The sequence below is a fragment of the Adiantum capillus-veneris genome, chromosome 17 (assembly GCF_014529385.1).
Source record: "Adiantum capillus-veneris isolate H3 chromosome 17, ASM1452938v2, whole genome shotgun sequence".
In the NCBI taxonomy this organism is placed as follows: domain Eukaryota; kingdom Viridiplantae; phylum Streptophyta; class Polypodiopsida; order Polypodiales; family Pteridaceae; genus Adiantum; species Adiantum capillus-veneris.
In genome coordinates, this window is record NC_140947.1 from 30,381,837 (window position 1) to 30,405,482 (window position 23,646).

At 48.1% G+C, this 23,646-nt stretch overlaps 1 protein-coding gene across 1 annotated transcript in view; it reads right to left on the reverse strand.

The window, feature by feature from the left end:
* EMB2763 (ribonuclease II family protein) overlaps positions 1–23,646 on the reverse strand; it is a 181,982-nt gene that overhangs the window by 106,961 nt on the left and 51,375 nt on the right. Inside the window, exons 4-9 of the mRNA XM_086486415.1 lie at positions 1,376–1,431; positions 1,162–1,284; positions 946–1,076; positions 626–866; positions 377–533; positions 61–301 (exon numbers count right to left, since the gene is read on the reverse strand). Coding sequence (XP_086342541.1) covers positions 61–301; positions 377–533; positions 626–866; positions 946–1,076; positions 1,162–1,284; positions 1,376–1,431 — 949 coding nt within the window. The remainder of the gene's footprint in view (positions 1–60; positions 302–376; positions 534–625; positions 867–945; positions 1,077–1,161; positions 1,285–1,375; positions 1,432–23,646) is intronic.

Genomic DNA, 23,646 nt, shown 5'->3' on the forward strand with positions numbered 1-23,646 from the left:
AAAATTTAAACTTAATATTTTTCAGAGGTAATTTTGCAAAAAATCGTAATTCCTACATACCTCACTTTCTGTTTCTCGATCTCCAATGTCACCGATTGTTCTTACATAATGACCAGCAGGGTATTTCAAACTTCTATCCCATGAATCAACAGCCACCAGTATTCTTTTGTCCAAAAGATTCCCAAGTTGACGAGTTTGTATACGTATCTTTGGAATTCGGGTATCAGAAGAAACAAACAAAGCATTCACAGTACCACCAGCCCCTGCTGGCATGGGCATGGGCTCCAAAGATCCGCAATACCTGTTTCATTTGTGAAGGTACTACTGAAACTTCACTTCATAAAGACAAACGAATATACAGAGAGCATATACTTACGAATGCCAATTGCGCTTGATCACACCTACAACCCGTCCACATGGCCGTATATTAACTTTTGTCTCAAGATCACCAGATTTCCTTTTTGACAAATGTGGCACAGCATCCGCACTATCTGGAGCTAATCCTACCCTTTCCTCTGATTCATCTTCTTCTTCTACAATGTTGTAACAGTTGACACAGCTATTAGGATTACTCTATAATCACAAATGCTTGTTTCTGTTTCTCTGGAACAACAAAAAGCTTTACCATCTTCAGCAAGCTTCAATACATTGCCTTCTTTCCATTGATCCTCCGGAAGAAGTTCAACAGCCACCACATCACCGTCGAATGCACGATTCATATTGATGCGCCCATATATAATTATCTCTTCGTCAATGCTCTCGCTATTGACATAAGCCTCAAGTGTATTGTATCGATTCACACGAAGTTTACCCTGATAAAAAATTCTTCTTTGTAAACCACTTGTAATCTCTGACATTGGTCTGTGCTGCACAATAAGAAAAGATTTACGTGTCAGTGATGTCCCACCCCTCTTTTAAAGGCAACAACCAATGACTATGCCCTACCTCTGGATAAATCACTTTCTTCTTTGATGGGCGTAAATCCTCAACCTCCATATCTGCAACATCACCATCGGCAACTTGACTGACCAAATCAAGTAGCTCAGGCTGCCCTAGCGATTCCACATATGTTTGCACTAAAGCAGTAGATAAAAAACAGTAAGAATTGTTCAAGAGTAATTTTCAAATGCAAAGCAATTACCTGACCTGTGTGATTTATACCTGTCTCAGTGCGTATGCCTTCTTGAAGTGCTTTTCTTTTGTTTTCTGCATCATTAGTAAGCAAGAGAATAGGTGGGCCCTTTCCCAAGTGCTTCTGATACCAAAGGCTTGCAGAGCGGATAGCTATCAGATTTATAGAAAAAGACTAATGACTGTGCTTGGACATAAAGGGTACAAAGAAAAACAAGCACAGATAATTGAGGGCCTTACTAACCTCTATCATTGCGATCGTTGGGACTCTCCCCGGCCATTGTCTTTACAAAAGTGTCTCTGTCCAGGAAAAAGTTGAAGTTTTAAGAGTAGAAAAATAGAGTCGTAAGAATCAGATTTGTGGATTTACTCAAAACACAAAGCTTTAAGAGGAATTAGAAAAACCGGCCTTCTCGTTAAGGGAAAAATGAGATCTAGAAATTGTTACTAACTAAGAGATGCAATTTCAAGCTATCAATCAAAGGAGCTCCATGTGTTTGAGAGAGATTGATAAGTTCCATACATATCAAGGCCCACTATCGAGATCCATTAACATTCAGAAACAGACTGCTTGCAAAACTCTTTCAAAAAATTCAGAACAGTTTCTTTCTGAAAACACGTACAACTGCATCAAAGAGCATTGAAGCAACCCGCTTGACTACACACACCAGATAGAAGCCATCAAAAAGCTCCACTCAGATGGCCTCTGCGGCTAACCTAATAGCTCTCACAATCAAATGATTTTGTCCCTTTCAGGCCCTGCTACCCGAAGTCACAAAGTGTGCCATCTTGATAGGCATCAAGAGAAGGCCAGTTCCATTCAACTTGTAATCCACCCTCTTATAACCATAAACATATTTTAAAAGCTACAATTCTCATCCTGATCAAGTGAATCGCCCATGATCATAAAAGCAATCCAAAACGCTTGACACCTAACTGTGAGATTTTCCCTAGTCATCATCACATAAACTTTGAATTACAAGTAGCTTTCCAAGATTAATTGGTCTTGAAGTGCTGAGTCTATATGTATACTCTCTCGTAAGCAAGAGCTTACAAGCAAATGAGATCCGTTGAAGATAGTTGTCTGTATAGCCCTAGCGCAGTACTACACCATATGTCAAACGACCTCACAAGGAAAGTCAAAGTCTCAAGAAATAACTGATCCATCATCGATGCCATGTCGAACGAACCCACAAGGAAAACGGAAGTCTTGGGAAACATCTGAGGTGTCACAAAACTCTGATAAACATTGTGACAGTTTTTAGGGTCGATTTCTGAAAGAAGCAGCTGATTACTGAAACTGTCTAACGGTAACGGTGACTGCATGATGCATCCCTAAACTGGTGGTCCGTACTGAACTGAGTCAAAAGATTCCTCTCCAACTTTGCAGTGTGTTTCCCTCTCCCGGTATTACTAAAAATGCCAATTTCCTCTTGCTAAAACCTGTCCTTCTCTCTCTAAAGCATTTTACCCTTGCTAGACAGATTCTTTCTCCGAAGGCGGCTGGTTTTCTCTCTGACAACAGAGATATTTCTGAAATTTTTTCCCCTTCTCTCAGACTTTGCTTTTGGCAGCCAGAGAAAGCGGTCGCAGATTTTGGGGGAAGCCTATGCTTTGTTTTTCGTACAGTTCTTCAATCTTGCTGCTGATTGCATTACTTGAATGCGGTTTTGGGAAGGGTTTAAGAATTTTAACTCGGATCTAGTACTTGGCACAAACACAAGGTTACTTTACTTCATTTTGAGAGAAACTAAAACTAAGCAGCTAGCCGGGATAGCTAAATCACAAGTCACAAGAGATCCAGCATTGGTCGCTGGCGGATCTCATCAATCTCCTCAATGGTTAGCAGTCTAACCGGGCGTCGTGCATGTCGGGCCAAAGTGATCCGAATCCTCTGATGTAGCCTCCGTCGATGCTGTGTAGTCCTCCGCAGTCGTGGGCATCTGGATCTCCCTAGCTCAGTCGCTCGATCGATCAGTGTGCCTTTGGTGTGAGGCGACAAGATCTGTTGTAACAGTAGCTCCTCTGGGTGTCCAGTGTCTGCTCTAAAGAAGTCTGTGATGTGTCTCTGACACTGGCTAGCCTCTCCTCTCATCAGGCTCTCTCTGTGTCTGCGCAGCTCGAGCAGAAACAAACCCAGGCACCTCTGATCCTCGTACCTCATAACTTTGGAGAGAGGTCCAAAGCCCTCTCTAAACAAGCAGTGGAAGCGGCAACGTATCTTGTAGTAGACGGGGTAGTGGCATGTGTAGTGTAACTCTGGTGTCTCAGGCTCCATGTCACACAGATGTGCGTATCTGGCCAATAGCACACCGTATCCCATGAGACAAGTGGGTGTCCATGTATCTGGGCCTCGTCACAAAACCGCCCGCCGAAAGCTGGAGAAGATGCTCTCTGTAGAAAGCCATCTTCGTGCCCAGCTCCTGTGCTGGCTATATCCATGTCCTCCTGGTGTCTAACTGAGTCAGGTCCTGGCAGATGAGCCTGGTGGTCTCGGACTGTGTAAGAGTCAGAGAGGGTGCATCCAGTGAGTACTGGAAGGGGGGCAATCTGTTTATACTGAACCCATGCGCCTGGAACCATGATGTCATCTCCCCATACCAACATGTTGTATCTCCCTGCATGGCTAACTGTCGAGAGGACTCAAGTGCAAGGTGGACGTATCTGTCTCTGGGAAGTTCCCACATGCGGTGTATGAAGGAAACGGATCTGGTGAGCGCCTCAACTACGAGAGAGAGAGAGAGAGAGAGAGAGAGAGAGAGAGAGAGAGAAAGAAAGAAAGAAAGATTTTTAACGTCTATGTCAGGCCGAAATCGGCCTATGAGACAAATCAAATGTACATGGTGTGTATGTCATCCGTCTATCGGAAAGACAAATGAAACAAAACTGAACTGAATGTCGGTAGTGGGGTATCTGAGGAGGGATGGAGCTCTATCTCTAGGGGTATATGCATGTCTATATGCTCAAGGTAGTACAATCATGAGAATGCATCAAGCTATCTAGCTCCATCCTGTACTAATGGGGGGATGTAAGATGTGGTACATGGGCGGGTCTGGTGCCAAGGCTACCCGGATGAAAGCTGTCGGGTCGGCCCTCATCTGGGCCACTCGCTCCTCAGTGGCACGGCGCTCCCGGGCTCGGATCTCCTCGATCTGTCGGTGGTGGGAGCTCGCGCCCCTGTAGCCTGTGACTCGTGGTCGTCGTCTAGCTCGGCTCACCTCCGCCTGTGGGAGTGTCACTCCCCTCTGAGTGTCCGGTGAGGGAGGGGCGGCAATCCTCTGAAAGAAGTCTGTGAGCTGCGACTGTCTCCCCTCTGTCTGTGTAGCTGTGTGTGGCTGTAGTAGTGTGTCCCGATGGCTCTGTATCTCTAGTAAGAACTGTCCGAGCTGTCTCTGATCTCGAGAGTCCATGATCTCTCGGAGAGTGGGCTGTCCTCTGAATAAGGCCTCGTACCTGCCTCTGATCTCAGTGTATGCTCTGCATCTACATACAAAGTGCTCCTCACTCTCCACCTCCTCTGTGCAGGCTCTGCAGACTCGCTCCTCCCTGGGAACACCAGTATGTCTCCCGATCTCAATCTCTAACCTGTGTGAAGCCACTCTCAGCTGACCAATCGCCACCCGTGAGCTATGTGGCATATATGTGTCCATGTAGCGTGGTCTCTGTATGAACCCCCCAGACAATATGGTGAGAAACTGGTCTCTGTAATCTGACATCCTCGTCCCCAAGCCAGGTGACTCCCAGACTCTCCTAGTGTATAGCTGCCACAGATCCTGTCTCAATACCAAGTTCCTCTCACTGTGAGAGAGGTGAACATATGGTGAGTGGGGGTCGTACTGGAATGGTGGTAGGCTCTCCATGTCAAGACCGTGTCCCTCAAACCATGCTCTGACCTGTGAGTACCATGCTCTCTCATGCCCACTCTCTGATAGCTGTAAAGCTGCCTCAAATGCTCTACGAGTAAGTCTGTCAGGAGGTAGCTCTCTCATCCTCTGGATGAAGCAGACTGTTTGGAATAGTGCCTCTACCACCATAGGTGGTGTGGCGAGCTCGGCTCTAATAATGTCATGTGGCACTGTCTTCTTGCTGCGGAGCAAGCGTGAGATCATACATACCTGTGGCCTCTCAAGCTGTGTCCACTGGTCAGCTGTCAATCCTGGTGCCCATACTGCCGTCGAGTACATCAAGGCCGGGGTGACTAAGGTGTCGAAAAGCCACCCGTTCGTGCGAGGTTCCTGAAAGTGTGCCTGGTGGCATCTCCGCTCTAGCATGGCCAGAGCTGCATATCCTCGGGTGAGCCTGTCAGCAACAGCCTGCCTCATAGTGAAGGGTCCTGGTAGGCTGGTGAATGTGATGCCAAGGTAGACATAGGAGGTGACTACATCAACCTGTCCTCCTGCTGCTGTGAAGGTGGCAGCGCTCCTCATTGCACTGGATGTGTGAAAGATCATAACCTTGGTTTTGCCAAGGTTCACAGTCAACCCCCTGTGTGTGCTGAATTCGTCCAAGGCCTCAAGATGGCGTTGCAAGCCCTCGGGTGACTCTGAAATCAACACAATATCATCAGCATATAACATGATGTGGACCGGAGTACCTGCCAAGTCGCTCCCCTCTCCCCCTGCTCGCAGTATGTAGTCGGAGATCTCATCGATGTAGAGCCCAAAGAGTGTCGGGGAGAGTGGGCATCCTTGCTTAACACCAATGGTGCTAGCAATGGTCTCTGAAAAACCGCCTGGGCAACAAACTCGACCCGTCACCTTCTCGTAGAGAGCATATATGGCCCAAATCATCTCTGTTGGTATCCCAATGCTGTGAAGGCGCTGGAAGAGTCTCTCGCGTGGGACTGTGTCAAAGGCCTTGCGGAAATCCACAAAGCAGCAGTAAAGCCTCTTCTTCCGCGCCTTTGCCCCATCAATGAGGCAGCGCAGAACGAAGATGTGATCAGTGGTGGAGAAAGCTCGTCTGAAACCTGCCTGGCCTGGAGCTCGTAAACCCTCGATCTCTGCGTAGCAGCTGAGCTGTGCCTCAAGTACTGCTCCATATAGCTTGGCCATCGTGTGGCCAATCATGATAGTCCTGTAGTTCCCTGGGTCCAGAGTGTCGCCAGATTTGTGGATAGGCACTATGGTGTGCTGTGTCCACTCCTCTGGGAAGCCCTCCCCTATAGCCCGGTTGAAGACATGTGCAATCAACGGGGCTATGGTGGAGGCCGCATAAATGATGTGCTCACTCTGTAATCCAGTATGGTCAGCTGATCGTCTGTGCTGCATGCGGCGTATGGCCCTCTCTACCATCTCTGCTGTAAAGGAGGAGCACGTGGGGCGTGGCTCGTGTGGCTGTGGGATAGGAGGCTGCCCTGGCACCTCGTAAAGTCGCTCTGCATAATCATGCCATATCTGTGGATCCTCAATAGCTGTAGTCGGACGTGGCTCGCGCAGGGTGCGCCATGCTATCGCGCTATCCATGCTCATGAATAGGCAGTATAGGTCAAGCTCCTGTGCCTCTTCGAATGCTCGCCGCTTTTGGCGTGTCAGCGTCTTCATATGCCGTCTGGCCTCTCTCTCTGCGATCTCTCCTAAGGCTCGCCGTGCATGGAGGCGTCGGTATAGCTCTCTGCACTCATCATCATACCAGCGGTTCTGAGGCATAGTCCCGAGGGGGGGAGTGCGTCCTATGTGAGTGGTGTGTGGAAAAGAGCTAATAGCTGAAGTGTGGAGAACGGAAGAGATATGTGATGTGAGAACTGAGAGTGGTGTGGATGGGTGGAGGAGGCATAGGCCATGCTCGACCTCGGCCGAGTAGAGAGAGGCTAGCTCATGTGTGAAATGGATGGTGGTGTGTGGAGTGTGTGCTGTGGAGCTGTGTGGGATGGTATCTCCGGTGATGGAGAAAGAGAGGTATGTGTGGTCGGCTCCGATGGGTATGGGTGGAATGGTGAAGGATGTGATAAGGTGTGTAGCCTCCCTGGGTCCCAGAATATAGTCGACTGTACTCCCCCCTCCCTCTGCAACTCCATGTGGCATACAAGTCAGGCCCCCTGAGGTGGGCCACTGGACCATCCCGTTATAAATAACGAGACGGTGCTGGGAGCCAAGTCGAAGTAGATGTCGTCCGTAGGCTATGACTGGAGCTCTGTCTGCTGTATCTCTCATAGTAGCCTCCTCATCTAGAGTGTGTAGTGCCTCTGGGTCCTCGTGGTCATATGCCTCACACTGCTCACTGCGCGTACAAGCATTGAAGTCTCCCATAAGGAAGACTTCACCCAGTGTGGAGTACTCCATAATCTCCTCCGTGAGGCATGCGTACGGTGACTCCTGCTCAATAGGGGCGAATCTGGAGCCTGTGGGAGCAAAGTAGCAAAGGGCAATGTAGACGATCCTGTCTCGTGAGAGCTCGAGGCGAATCCACATGTAGCGGGCCTGTGGGTCCCGGGCAACAATCTGTAGTCTGCTGTGAAGCCCCTGTCTAAAGAGTATGGCCACTCCTCTTGAGCCGCGAGTGGTGTGCTGGCGCATACATCCCCGATGTAGAGACTCCCACTGGAATCCATGTATCTGTGGTAACCCTCTCTCTGGGCTCTCGTGTGTCTCTGTAAGTAGAATGATGTCTCGACCTCTCATCACCTCCTCAAGTCTCTCTGGGTGTGTCCATAGGTCTCCATTGCAATTCCAAACCGTGACATGAATCTCCTCGTGTGTCCCACATGCCGCGAGTCCCTATGCGATGGTCTTGCCATCAATGATAACCCTACCATCTCGATATACTGCCTTCTTCCCTTCTTTGCGGGCTTGGTGGACTCTAGGCATGCACGCGCGACGGTGATCTTGTTGCATCTTTGTGAGGTCATCATCAAGATAAATCGGGGGGCCTTCTAGCCCTCTCAAGATGACCCTCTTTCGGAGGAAAGAAGTTCGAGACTCCTCGGAGGCGAATTGGAGGATGAGAGCTCTCTTCTTTGGATCTTTGTCGGCTCTCCAAACTTTGGAGAAAGGGATCTCTTCTTCCTTGTATCCCACTTTCTTGCATAAAGCTTTCCCATCGCTCTCGGGTGTAGACCCTTCTTCTTCTTTGATGCCGGTCACTCGCACATTGAGACGGCGAGCTTGTCGCATCTTCTCCTCCTCGATGGTTGTGTGTACGATGAGTACCTCATCTTTTTGGGCTTCCTCTCTTGCTACCTTCTTGATGTTCTTTTTGACCACTTCGACCCATCCTTCTTTGGTGGCCTCTAATTTGTCCTCAATGCTTGCGGTGAGGGCTTTGGTGATCTCCTCCTTGAGGGCTTCCTTAGCCTCCTCTTTAATCTCTCCTTCCTCGGGGGTGAGGGATGTGATGGAAGCATGAAGGAGATCGATTTGTGCCTTCATCTCTTCTTGCTCTTTCCTCCATCTCTCCCTCTCCTTCTCGTTCTCCCGTTCCCTTCTCTCCTGCTCCTCTTTGAGATTTTGGATTTCCGCACTCATGTCCTCCTTCTCTTCGTTCCATAGCTTGATGAAGGTGGCTTTCTCCTCCTCCCATATCTCTCTCTCCATCCGCCATTCTTTCATGTCCTTCTCCAATTGTGCAAGCCTCTTGTTCGTGAGCATGAAGATTGTCTTCATTGTCGATGCCGGCGTCTTGATGATGGGGGAAGACATGGTTGTCTTCGTAACTACCCTCTCTTCATATTGTGAAGAAGAGGGGAGAAGGGGAAGAGAGGGAGTACGTGTGTGTATGCGTGTATGTGTGTAGTGTGTGTGTGGGTATGTATCCGTGTGTGTGTGTGTGTGTGAGAGAGAGAGAGAGAGAGAGAGCGCTCCGTGCACACACCTGTTGCTCCCCCCCCCCCCCCCCTTCCCTCGAGCCTTCGTTCAGCCCTGCTACGGCTTTTGCCCCGTCACTGCCTCAACCAACAGCAGCACTGTGCGCCTTCCTTTTTGCCAATCTCGCCCCTCCTGTCTCTTCTCTCTCTGCGTGCACCTCCTGCTCCTCTGCAGCCCCCCCCCCCCCCCCCCCCCCCCCCCCCCCCCCCCGTTGCACCTGCCTCCTACCTCCCTCGCCTCAACCACACGCCCCCTTGCTTCCTCGTCCCTCTGTTGAGCCTGCGCGTCAACAGCCTGTAAAGAGACGTGCCCTGCATTGAGAGAGAGAGAGAGAGAGAGAGAGAGAGAGAGAGAGAGAGAGAGAGAGAGAGAGAGAGCCGAGACGAGCTTGCCCTGCTGCAACACACGAGTGAGCTGCCTGCACTTTGCCCCCTGCTGCATTCCTACTCGCAGTCAAATGAAAGAGAGAGAGATGAAATGAAATGTAATATTAACGTCTTCAAAAGGCCAAAATGACCTATGAGACCAAAAGGTTACATGTGGTGAATCTTATACCAGGTCTCGGTACAAAAAGTAAAAAGAACTGAAAAGAAAATAGTAGGTAGGGGTGGGGTGAAAGCTGATACAAAGGGAATACAAAAAGGGGGAGGGGTGAGCTGATACAATGGAGCTCTCTGACAGTCGAGGCATCATATACATATACATCAGTATCCAAAACGCTATAAAGATTCAATGTCCTCCAAGGTAGGCACTCTGTTGGGATGGCTCCTATGTCGCGCCAGTATGGTATGGATCCTCTGTCGGAATTTGCGTCGATGTCGAGAGGGCCCCCTCATCCGTGGGCGACGTGACCGCCCCAACTCTATCTAGTATCACCCAATCAAACAGTATGCCTCTGGTGCCTCTGGTGTTGTTATGCTGATGGAGCTGCTCGGACTCCTCTGTCTGTGACTGAAAGAAATCTGTAATCTTCCGCTATTGCTGGATCTCTCTCATTGTGCCCCTCTTCAAGAGGTCCTCTCTGTGTTTGCGAATCTCCAGTAAGTATAATCCGAGGCATCTCTGATCCTCGTATCTCATGACTCTAGAAAGTGGCCCAAAACCCTCTTTGAATAGACAGTGAAAGCGGCCTCGTATCTCATAGTATATTGGGCAGTGACATATGTAATGTAGCTCTGTCTCTAGCTCTATCTGGCACACCTGACAAAGCCTGGACTCAGCGGGTACTCCTCTAAATCTGCCTGTCTCGATCTCTAGCTGATGTGAGGATGTGCGTATCTGACCAATAGCACATCGTATCCCGTGGAATAGATGAGTGTCCATGCATCCTGGTCTGATCACAAAACCATCCTCCGTGAGTCGGAGAAAATGCTCTATATAGAAAGTCATCTTCGTACCTAGCTCATGCGTAGGTTGTATCCATGTCCTCTTCGTATCCAACTGAATCAAGTCCTGTCTGATGAGCCTGGTAATCTCTACCCTAGTGAGGGAGATGGAGGGTGCATCCAGAGAGTACTGAAATGGGGGTAGCCGATCCATACTAAAGCCATGTAATTGAAACCAAGATGCCATCTCTGCATACCAACATGATCTATCTCCCTGCAATGCCAGATGTCGCGAAGACTTTAGAGCTAATCGAGCATATCTGTCTCTAGGGAGAGCCCAAGTGCTATGCATAAATGAAACTAATCAAGTGAGTGCCTCCACTACCAATGGAGGAGCAGCGAGCTCCGCCCTAATAATGCATGTGGTACTGAGGCCTTGGCCCTAATCATCCGAGAAATCATAGACACCAAGGGCTTCTCCATACATCTCCATCCATCAGTACTGCCAACTCTCCTATGATGATCAACTGAGGGGCCCCATATCTCCACCCCGTACAGCATGGCCAAAGTGACCAAAGTGTCAAAGAGCCAAAAAGCTTTGTCCAAGGTTCTTGGAACTGAACCTGCGAACATATCCTCTCAAGTCTCCAAAATGCTGCATAGGCTTTGGTCAATCGCATATCTGCTGCACGCCTCAGGGAAAGTACCGGACCACTGAAAACCCCCAAGATAAGTGTATGTATCTGCATACTCCACAGTCTCTCAACCGTATGTAAAAGTGGGGGCGGACCTCCTTACCCACTGTGCCGTGGTGTTAAAACACAATTACCTTGGTCTTACCAAGGTTCACAGACAATCCATTGTCCTCTGCACACACACACACACACACACACACACACACACACAGAGAGAGAGAGAGAGAGAGAGAGAGAGAGAGAGAGAGAGAAATGAAATGAAATGAAATGTTATATTAACGTCTTCAAAAGGCCAAAATGACCTATGAGACCAAAAAGTTACAATTGGTGAATCTGATACCATGTCTGAGTACGGAAATTAGAGAGTTACAAAGAACTAAATCTAAAACACTAAGGAGAAAGGAAATAGGGGGGGGGGGGTTTAGATGAAATCTCTCATCGGTCGCTGTCGGATCTCATCGACCTCCTCCATGGTCAATACTCTGGTTGGGCGTCTTGCATGTCGAGCTAGAGTGATCTGTATCTTTTGTTGCAGCCTTTGTCGGTAGCGGCAGACCCCCCGAGGTCGTGGACGTCTAGATCTGCCAAGCTCCGTGGCTCGATCAAGCAGTGTACCTCTAGTATGATTAGGCTCTGAGATCTGTTGTAATGACTGCTCTGTTGGCTCTTCTCTGGCTGGTGTAAAGAAATCTGAAATTCGTCTCTGAGACTGTCTTTCCTCTAATGTCCTCAGCAAGCTCTCCCTAAGTTTGCGCAGCTCTAGCAGGAACAATCCGAGACACCTCTGATCCTTGTATCTCATGACTCTAGAAAAAGGTCCGAACCCTTCTCTGAACAGGTAGTGGAGGCGGCCGCGTAACTCATAGTATGCCGGGTAGTGACATGTGTAGTGCAATTCTGTCTCTGGCTCTAAGTTACATAGGTGACATATCCTAGCTCCTGCCGACACCCTCGAAAACGGCCAATCTCGAGTTGGAGCTGATGTGAGGATGTGCGTATCTGTCCAATAGCGCATCTTATCCCATGAGATAAGTGTGTGTCCATGTATGCAAGCCTAGTCACAAAGCCGTCCTCCGTGAGTTTGAGAAGATGCTCTCTGTAGAAGGCCATCTTCGTGTTCCACTCCTGTGTCGGCTGTATCCATGTGCTCTTGGTATCTAGCTTAATCAGATCCTGGCGTATGAGTTTGGTGATCTCTGTTCGTGTGAGGGACAGAGAGGGTGCATCCAGGGAGTATTGAAGCGGAGGTAATCTATCCATGTTGAGACCATGCGACTGAAACCATGCTGTCATCTGTCCATACCAACATGCTGTATCACCTTGTAGAGCTAGTTGTCGAGATGACTCCAGGACAAGCTGAGCATATCTGTCCCTGGGGAGATCCCAAAGACCGTGCATAAAGGAAACTGATCTCGTCAATGCCTCCACCATGAGGAGGGGGGGGCGGCTAGCTCGGCTCGGATAATCTCATGTGGTACCGAGGCCTTAGCTCGAATCATCCGAGCGATCATGGAGACCACAGGCCTCTCCATACATCTCCATCCGTTTGTGTTGCCAAATCTTCCCTGCTGCTCTACTGAGGGTCCCCATACTTGAACTCCATAGAGCATAGCTGGAGTCACTAGAGTGTCAAAAAGCCAAAGCTTTGTTCGCGGTTCCTGAAACTGAACCTGCGAACACATCCTCTCCAGTCCTCCCAAAGCTGCATATGCTCTCGTCAGTCTAGTCTCTGATGCTCTCCTTAGTGACAACACCGGTCCAACAAAGACTACCCCAAGATAAGTATATGCATCTGTGTACTCCACAGTCTCCTGGCCATACATAAATGTGGGTGCCGACCTCCTGACCCATTGTGGTGTGGTGTTGAACACCATAACCTTGGTTTTCCCCAGATTGACAGACAATCCACTGTCACGAGCAAATGTATGCAGAGCATCCAAATGACACTGCATCCCCTCTGGAGAGTCAGAAATGAGCACAATATCATCGGCATATAGTAACAGCGGAATCCATGTCCCTACTAGCTGAGCCCCCCTGTCCCCCTGACGCTCTACATAGTCCGAAAACTCATCCACATACATCCCAAAAAGAGTCGGGGATAGGGGGCATCCCTGCTTTACTCCAATAGTGGAGAGGACCATCTCAGACATTCCCTCAGTGGTGCGTACCCTCCCCATCACTGTCCTGCATAGAGCCAAAATCCCCCAAATCAGCTCTGCAGACACACCCATGTCCTGTAATCTGCGTATGAGTCTGGCTCTCGGCACTGTGTCGAAGGCTTTGCGGAAATCCACAAAGCTACAATAGATCCTCTTGCCAAGGTGTCTACCCTCCTCAATAATAGCTGAGTGTCAGAATCTGGTGAAGAGTGGAGAAACCTCTCCTGAAACCTGCTTGCCCTGGTGCTCCTATGCCCTCTCGCTCTGCCCATCTACTCAGCTCCTGTTCAAGAATGGATGCATATAGCCTAGCTAATGTGTGACCAACCATGTTGGTGCGATAATTCCCGGGAATCATGGGATCCCCTGACTTGAAAATAGCCACAATCGTGGACATACTCCAAGTCTTGGGGAAGCCTTCATACATGGCTCGATTAAACATCATAGCCAGGAGCTCTGCAAGCATATCTCTGGCATGGATGAAGTGCTCTACTACCAGACCATCATGATCATGTGCTCTCCTTGTCTTCATCCTGTCAATAGCTTTCCTTACCCTCTTGGCAGTAAAGAAAGAACATGTCTTCGGGCATGTCTCTAGAGGGTCTGGCAGAGGTGGTTGTCCTGATACTGTGTAGAGAGATGTGGCATATTCCCCCCATGTCTCAGTGGAGGTGACCGCTGGTGGTGGTGAATGTTCGTGGAATAGCCTCCATGCTTCGCGTGAGTCCTGACTTATAAATAACTGATACAAATCTTGCTCTAGCTAGGATAAAAAAGCCCTTTTCTTTCGTCGCACTAGGCAGCGAAAGATAATCCGTGACTGTCTATGTGTGGTAATACCCATGAGCACTTCCCTCTGTAACTTGATCCTCATCTCTCTACACTCCTCATCATACCAACTGTTCTGGGGCATTTTTCCAGATCGTCTCCGTGTAGGCTGGCTGTGTGGGTATGCTTCTGATGCTGCATCATGGAGCGTCTCTGTCAATATCTGAGTGAGTTCATCTAGTGGCCATCCTGGCTCCTGGGTGCATAGCTTCCTGTATATCTCATCCATATACACAGAGTCCGTCTCCCTCATGAAGGTATACCGGACGTGTGTAGGGACCTCTCCTAATGGAGCTGTGCAAAACTGAAACGTCAGGGAGAAGGACAAGATAGCATGATCAACTGCCACTCCAACTGGCCTAGTGCCCACCATGAAATCTTGAAAGAATGGAATGAGACCTGGCTGGGCCATAACATAATCCACTGTGCTCGCACCCTGTCGGTGTGGAAAGCAAGTAAAACCTCCAGCTGTAGAAAATCTTTGTAGGCCATTCAAGATGGCTAATCTATGTGCGGTTCCCATATCTATCACGTATCTGCCATATTCCGTGTATTTCTCATCTTGTGCTAATCTGGATAGACCCATCTCTGTAACGTCCAGCTCCCTAAGCATTTCCTCGGAGGTATCATAAAATATTGTCTGGTGGTGGGCAGTCCTAGCATTGAAATCCCCAAGTACGATAATGTCACCATCCTTAGAAAACTCCCATATGTCATTATCCGAAATAGCAAAGGGGGATTGTCCCCTAGGTGATGCATATACTGACGTACTAGGAGGAAAGTAACAAATAGCAATGTAGAGGTATCTGCCCGTTTCTGCCCTGAGCCTCACCCACATGTACCTAGCCTGCTCATCCTTGTGTGCTATATATATCAATGGCTGCAGCTCCTCCCTGAATAGAAGTGCCACTCCCCCTGAGCCTCGTCCTCAGTGTTCCGATCTGGTCTCTTGTCTACAGGTGTCACGTGACATATCCAACCCTATATGTCCGTGGACAAGCTACAGCATGATCAGGGTTCACTCATTCCAGTCAGTCTAGATTAGAAGTGATTTGGCACTTTGTAAGTCTATTCGTAGACCGTGCATGCCCAGTCACTGAGTGTAGATGCATATCCTCTCGTTGCACACAACATGATCATCAGAATTCCCATCAAAATCCATTAGAATCAGTTAGGGGAATTTTCCAATGCATTTAACCTATTTTCCCTATTTTTGACATTTTTCACTTATTGATTTAAGTGACTTTCCAACAAAAGTAGGTAGGGCATTTTTGCTAAGTTTGTATATAAGCAAACCCAAGATAGCACTAAATGGCAAAAGAGGCAGCAGGAGCTTCCCGCTCAACAGGCACCTTCTCAGCAGGAACCCCCATCCCAGCGTTTGTATTCCCCTCGTCGCCAACCCCTTCACGCTAGCGTTTGTTGTAGCCTCATCATTACCTCCACAACATGGCGTTTCCAGCCATTCCAAGGATCGCCATCAAGTCCCAGCAACTAGCGTTTTCACTAACGCTAGGAGGCAGCCAGCGTTTTTGGCATTTTCAGCCCTAGCGATCAACCTCACGATCAGCGTTTTCTTCAGCAAAGGAACAGCGTTTTCAGCCTTCTGGGACGACAACAGATTCAGCCCTAGTTGGATGCAGAATAACCCCAATTTTCAGCCCATACAAACGCAACCAAAACAGTCATTTTCAGCCACTGAAACAGCCCCGAAACTCAGCAAATAGAAGACCACAGATTTCAGCCCTAAAGTCGTTGTCGTCATCGGCATAGTCCCAATTTGCATCAGTCCATTGCATCAGCATTGTACCACTTTGTGCAATCAATAAGTAGACCACTCTCGCCGACGAGAGTGGGGACTTCGGAGGAGGGTTTTACAACGTCTCTAGTGTAGTATCTCTCTTCTCTCTCTATCTCTTAGTCTCATACACTTGCACGCACAGTGTCCATTCACTTTGTTTGAGATCATAGCATCTCTCATTAAGAACGAAAGGCTCTCCCTTCCATAAGAACTAAAAGGAACCTTGTGCACAGTTCGGAGCACTCATCTTGAGCAAAGCGCAAACAATCATTCCGCTGCACCTAACATTGGTATCAAAGCTTTGGCAGTGTTCTGTATCACTCAAGGAAAGAACCACAAGAATCACAAGATTTTTTTTGCTTGTTGAGGTCGCACAAACCCAAGTTCGCTTGGGCGTGTCGATTCCTAATCGTGCTTGTTGAAGAGTGATAGGAATCCCAAGAAACAAGGGCTTGTCCAGCCTCCCCTTCTCACCAGCGTGTGACTACTATCTATCCTTTTTGTCGATTTCTTTCTTATTATTTATTTACTTTCACTTTTTGGAAACACCCCTCGGGAAATCTAACTGCCCTACATTGCATAGCTAGTGTGGAATTGTCCAGAGGGAATCCAGGCCTGAGGGCAAGAGAGCACTAAGGTTGGACAAGGACTATGGTTAGCCAAAGTGGGGTCATTGACTAGCCAAAGTGGAATCCTTTCCTATAGAGGCTACATTTCAATTCTAGGTGTGGCTGCAGTGTACAAAGGGGGTCAGATGACCTAGAAAGATACAATGGCAGCATCTCCTAAAATTTAGGAAACTGCTATTTTGGGACCTGAAAATGTCTCCGCGTCATTACCTCCGGAATGACAAGGGCAACATTTTATTACTCTGCCGTGAAGTCAACCGGGCAACCGGTCGGGAGATTTTTATGCGGCAACCCCGAAACAAGAAATAGCTTGTAAATGTGCCAAGTGGCACATTTCTGTGCACTTTCCTCATGCAAGAAGAAGTGGCGCTGAATTTATAGCTGGGAGGCTCCTTTTGCAAGTTCATGTCATCACAGGTTAAGAGCTATGGAGTGCTTCCTTTCCCTCTTATGTACAGTGCGGTGCCAGGAGTGATGCCCTGCACGCTACGCACTGCCCTCTCTCTCCTCTATGGCAGTATGTTATGCCCCTCTAGTGGGCTTTTCAATTGACCAATGTACAATTGTGTGGGTTCATGCGCGATTGCCGAGGCAAGAGCCTCTTGCACAGGTACTGGATTAGCTAGCGGCTAATCCCCCGCAGGTACAGGTGAATTCGGAGAGGTTTCACGTCAGAAATCTCGTCCGATTCAAAGGGCAAGTAGCCCTACAGGTGCGGGAGCTCGAGGGCTTGCTACGGATGCGACCGGCACGCGAAACGGGGCCCGAAACAGTAAATTACAGCCTGCTCTGTATTTTTGCAGGTTTAGGGTTTTGGCCCTAAACGGACCCTAATACCCCCAGGAGGTTCGGGGACGCCAAGGGACCGCTGTACAGGTGATCTCACGCATTTTCGGGGCTGAAAACAGAGAATTCAGCGTGCTGCAGATTCTCGCCAAGTTTTGCAAAGTGCCCGTATGCGTCGGGAAAGTCATTCAATGCATGGTAATACTGACTGTGAAGGGTCCTAGTACAATTATGCTGCTGAAATCGGGCCGGAACAATTGAAATTCAGCCAAGCTTGTGCGGGGCAGCTTGTAGGGAACCACAGCGTTTATTCCCTCTTTTAAACAATAAAGAAATACCGAAAGGGGCGCCTAAGTTAAGGGCCAATCTGGTGTCGGTCTACTCATACAGGTGCAATCGAGCAGCCTGTATCCCTTTCCCCTTTGTTGTGTCTTGAAAGTATAGGTAAAGTGGGCGACAAATTAAATGGGTGAAAGCAAATAAGGTTTAAGTCTAAGGTCTACCGCCCTTTTTGGATTAAACAGGCCGGTTTCATGGTTCCATCACCGGGATTAAATCACTTTTTCCCATAGAAGTGAGCCTTGATAGTTTGGGCTTGAAGACACAGGGGATCATAGACCAGACACAGGGAATTGCAATTATGGCTGACAGACATGATGATGTGACTGAAGAGGTTTCCTCTTCGCAAGGTCAACAGACACATGAAGTGGGTGAGTCTTCAAGACCACCACAGACGGATGATGATATATTCAGGACCCAGTTGGCTACTGTTGTGGCTATGTTCACACAAGTAATGCAGAACCCGAGGTTTTTAGCCTTTCTGCAACCTTCTCTTCCGTCTCAGCAAGTTGGGTCACTGGATCGTATTCAAAAGCCTGTTAAGGCTGGAGCACAGGTGATTCATACTGCAGAGTCAATGGGGAAACACCTGTACACTTGACGGAGAACATGCAGTCTCCACAACCTGTGCCTAAGGTGCAAGAACAGGTGGCTAAGATGTCAGTCTTTCAAGCTGTACCAGTTCAGCCAACCACTTTTCAGCAGCCTATAGCTAGTTCTAATGGGCAGGGAAGCAACCTACAGGCTATGCAACAAGTCTTCCCACCACCTTCAGTACACCCTGGCTATTTTGGAGGTGGATCGGTATTCCAGAGCATGGCTGGTCATGCACCTCGAAATCAGTTTTACACGCCAGGAACAGTGTTCAGGGGTGCTCAAACGATGATGCCTAACCCCATGTATGGTGTCACGGGCATGCTACCAAGGTTTCAAAGCACTCAGGGCCAATTTGGGATGCCACCGGCAAATTTTGGTATGGCTGGAATTACAAATCAGTAGCCAAATATGGCATTTCCAGGTCAACTTAATTGCGGTCAGGGAACACAAATGAACCCTAATAGTGTTCCCATGTTTCAGTCACTTCCATATGACAACTTAACACCGCTGGAGAGGCCAACTCCGTACAAAGAAGGTGGCAAAGGTGTGACATTCACGACCTTTACAGGGTTTGATGACAGGAAGAAGGCTCTCTCATTCCTCCAGCAGTTTGACAAGGCCTATGCAGGGGGAAACTTTACAGAGGCTTCAAAGGTCCGCAAGGCAGCCACTTTCTTGACAGGGAATGCACGACAATGGTGGAAAGCTCTACTTCCAGTAACTTCCTATAGGTTTGTGCCATTGACAGAACAGATTGAAAAATACTGTTGTGGCCTATCCAAAGGATTGAGAAAGTATTGCACAAAGATCAAAGTCACTACTTTGACGCAGCTCATCGAGGTAGCAAACACTGGCAATGGTTTGCTCAAGGGAGACGATTGTGAATTCAATACCGGCGTCAAGGAAGGATCAGCCAAGAAAAGTTCAGCGAAGAAGCACGTTACCAATGAGGTTCCTAAAGGGACTCAGGAGCCAGCCAATGCAGGGAAAGGCAAAGCTACGGCTGAATCAGAAAAGGAACCAGCAAAGAAATGGAAAAGACGCTTTCCTCGCAAGTCGGAAAAGCAAAAGAAGGTCCTGAGGTCAGAGAACAAATGCTTTATCTGTGAGCAGCTACCAGCCTGGCCACATTGCTTCCAATTGTCCTACAAAGAAAAGGCCAGCTGATTCTGAAGACAAGGAGGACAAGAAAGGAAGAAACCCATGGCTGGTCTAGTGCCAAATATGGTGGGCGACAAGCCAAATTCAGATGCAAGTGAGCTTTGCAGAGCATGGGGAAAGGTCAAGGATCAAACAGTGCTTATCTTCTTTATCCAGGTGCCAAAGCCAACTTCATTTCCCCAGAATTGGCTTCAAAGTTGGGAATCAGACCTGAAGAGATGGGGTATACAGCAGAGGCAGGTTTAGCATGTCCTGGCCATACAGAGGCTGTGACACCCATCATCGGAAAGTTGCGCCTACATATCCAGTCCTATGTAGATGCTGAAGAATTTTACATCATGCCACTGGACGATGTGATGTGTTGTTAGGTATTCCTTGGTTATTTCGTGTACAAGGAATCATGGATGCCTACAACAAAAAGATCACTGTACAGAGCAGGGGAAAGACTTACATTCTGCATGTAAAGCTTAAAGGGGTATGTCACCAGCGTGTGACTACTATCTATCCTTTTTGTTGATTTCTTTCTTATTATTTATTTACTTTCACTTTTTGGAAACACCCCTCGGGAAATCTAACTACCCTGCATTGCATAGCTAGTGTGGAACTGTCCAGAGGGAGTCCAGGCCTGAGGGCAAGAGAGCACTAAGGTTGGACAAGGACTATGGTTAGCCAAAGTGGGGTCATTGACTAGCCAAAGTGGAATCCTTTTCTACAGAGGCTACACTTCAATTCTGGGTGTGGCTGCAGTGTACAAAGGGGGTCAGATGACCTAGAAAGATACAATGGCAGCATCTCCTAAAATTTAGGGAACTGCTATTTTGGGACCTGAAAATGTGTCCGCGTCATTACCTCCGGAATGACAAGGGGAACATTTTATTACTCTGCCGTGAAGTCAACCGGGCAACCGGTCGGGAGATTTTTATGCGGCAACCCCGAAACAAGAAATAGCTTGTAAATGTGCCAAGTGGCACATTTCTGTGCACTTTCCTCATGCAAGAAGAAGTGGCCCTGAATTTATAGCTGGGAGGCTCCTTTTGCAAGTTCCTGTCACAGGTTAAGAGCTATGGAGTGCTTCCTTTCCCTCTTATGTATAGTGCGGTGCCAGGAGTGATGCCCTGCACGCTATGCACTGCCCTCTCTCTCCTCTATGGCAGTATGTTATGCCCCTCTAGTGGGCTTTCCAATTGACCAATGTACAGTTGTGTGGGTTCATGCGCGATTGCCGAGGCAAGAGCCTCTTGCAAAGGTACTGGATTAGCTAGCGGCTAATCCCCCGCAGGTACAGTTGAATTCGGAGAGGTTTCACGTCGGAAATCTCGTCCGATTCAAAGGGCAAGTAGCCCTACAAGTGCGGGAGCTCGAGGGCTTGCTACGGATGCGACCGGCACGCAAAACGGAGCCCAAAACAGTAAATTACAGCCTGCTCTGTATTTTTGCAGGTTTAGGGGTTTGGCCCTAAACGGACCCTAATACCCCCAGGAGGTTCGGGGACGCGAAGGGACCGCTGTACAAGTGATCTCGCGCATTTTCGGGGCTGAAAACAGAGAATTCAGCGTGCTGCAGATTCTCGCCAGGTTTTGCAAAGTGTCCGTATGCGTCGGGAAAGTCATTCAATGCGTGGGAATACTGACTGTGAAGGGTCCTAGTACAATTATGCTGCTGAAATCGGGCCGGAACAGTTGAAATTCAGCCAAGCTTGTGCGGGGCAGCTTGTAGGGAACCACAGCGTTTATTCCCTCTTTTAAACAATAAAGAAATACCGAAAGGGGCGCCTAAGTTAGGGGCCAATCTGGTGTCGGTCTACTCATACAGGTGCAATCTAGCAGCCTGTATCCCTTTCCCCTTTGTTGTGTCTTGAAAGTATAGGTAAAGTGGGCGACAAATTAAATGGGTGAAAGCAAATAAGGTTTAAGTCTAAGGTCTACCGCCCTTTTTGGATTAAACAGGCCGGTTTCACCCCTTGTGTCTCTTTTCACTCATTCAGAGCGGACCGTGCACTTAGCGGCCGGCCTAAGAACGTGAGGTGGGAAAAAGCAACCTTGGTGTGAGCGCAAGGCCGCCAAGGGGTGCGCCCGCAGAAAGGAGTAGAGCTCGGGTGAAGAGAAGATCCTTCTCAAACGCGGTTTGCAAGCGAAAGAAAACCTCAAGAACCTCAAGAACCCAAGAACCCAAGACCCTCAAGAACCCAAGTTCCTCGTGGACTTCAGGACCAAAGATCATAGTGCATGGTCGTCACTCGAAGCGGAATGGATACTTCGCATACAGGTGATGAGCATGAGAGAGCCGACGAAGAATTTTCCCCACCGGGAGACTTTTTCGACCCTCCCCCTTCGCCATCTACGCCACCAAGTGTACCAAACCCTATGGAGGCAATGGTCAAGCAGATGATGGCCATGATGGATAGACAAGAAGCAAATCGCCTTGCTCAGGACCGTGAGCGCGACGAAAGAAACGCAAGACTTGCCGCACAACAAGAAGACAATCGCCTTGCTTTAGAACACGAGCGCGACGCACGCAAAGAACGAAAACAACAAAGAAAGGCGGACGAGACAGCTCAAAGATTGGCTTTGCAGACAGAGCGTGAAATTCAAAGAGAGCTACGCACTCAAAAATTGCTTCGACAAGCGCTAGCCTCGAAAACCGAACCACCCAAAGATCGTGGGAGTTCCTCAAGTGGTGCAAGCCACGACACGGATTCCAACCATCCAGTCTCACAAAGAAGTTGACTTTCAGTGAGTATGACGGTAAGATGGATGCTACGGTTATTCATTCTTGGTTGCATCAATTTAATGCTTATTTTGCGACAACTAAGAAGACAAGAAATAGCAAAGTTTTGACGGCAGCTATGTACCTTGCCGGTGATGCCATCAATTGGTACCACGCATGGCAAGAGGCACAGCTAGCCGCGCACCTAGAGGAAGCCGACAGATTCAGGTCCCTTCCCTTCAATTGGGCTGATTTCCAAGACAAGCTCAAGGCGCGCTTTATGCCACCTCAGTACCTCGCACGATTGAAGGACGATTGGCGCGCTCTCAAGCAAAATGGTATGCCAGTCATGTCTTTTTTAATCGTGTTTTGCAGCTAGGCACTCAATTACAAAAATCGCATGATGAGCGCAAAGAGGCTTTTCTCTTTGGATTGGACGAGTATATCAAGTACAATGTCGAGGTTCTCGATCCAATCGATCTCAACAAGGCGGTAGCAATTGTTCTCGCACAGGAGATGAAGCACAACAAGGGAAAGCCTAAGGAGAACAAGACTTCCACAAGTACCTCGCAGACTTCTCAGAACCCTCAGAATGGTAAGAACGGTAAGAAGGGTAAGAATGGTAACTCTTCTAACCAATCTTCCAACAGTCTCTCAGAAAAGAATTCTTCCAATGAATCTAAGGGTAACGCTAACACAATTGCTAAACTTAAGCTTACTCCAGATGAAAAGGTAGCACAAGGAATTGTAGGAGGATACATCACGTCGGAAGAGCAAAGCACTTATTCTAAGGAAGGTCGTTGCTTTTATTGTCACATTAAGGGTCACATAAAAAGAACATGTCCTAAGCTTGAATCGAATGAATCTAAAGAATCCACAGAACCACTTCCTCTGTCAATGCAATTAATGATAACACGAGTGTGCCCCAAGTTTCTCCTGACCCTCCCATTGATGATTCTCTCATTAAATGTTATGGTCGTACGTCGGGGCAGCGTTTTGTCATATTGTTTGACCCAGGTAGTATGCATGATGTGATCAGTTTCTCTCTTGTTGAGAGAGCCCGCCTCAAAGTTAGTCCGACATCTCCTATCGAGGTCTCTGGCTTTCGTCCCGGTACGGACACTCTCATCACGGAGGAGTGCCTTGATGTGTTGTTTGCAATTCAACAAACTGCCTTCACTAGAAGATTTATTGTTTCACCTCTCTCAGGATGTGATATGATTTTGGGCATTCGATGGTTTCATAATAATGACGCTCTCATGAATTTTTCGGCTAACACTATAACTCTCAATGCCGACAGTGATTCTCCGATTGTCATTCATGGAGAGAACATTGCTCATTCTCCATCTCTCATTGCTAATATGTAGGACAAGATTGAAAGGATTCAGGAAAAAGAGACTCTCTCAGTCTGTTCTTCTCCACAGCATTGACACACAGGATTTGCATGATTGTGTGAAGCATGATGATGATTTGATTGACAATGGCTTGCATGATGTTTTGATTGACAATGATAAGCAGAATGATTTGGATGACAAAGATAAGCATGATGATTTGAATGATATTGCTAAGCATGATGATTTGGATGCCAATGACAAGCATGATGATTTGCATGATCAAGATGTGATTTCTCACAAGCATGATGATTTGCATGATCAAGATGTACTTTCCCACAAGCATGATGAGTTGC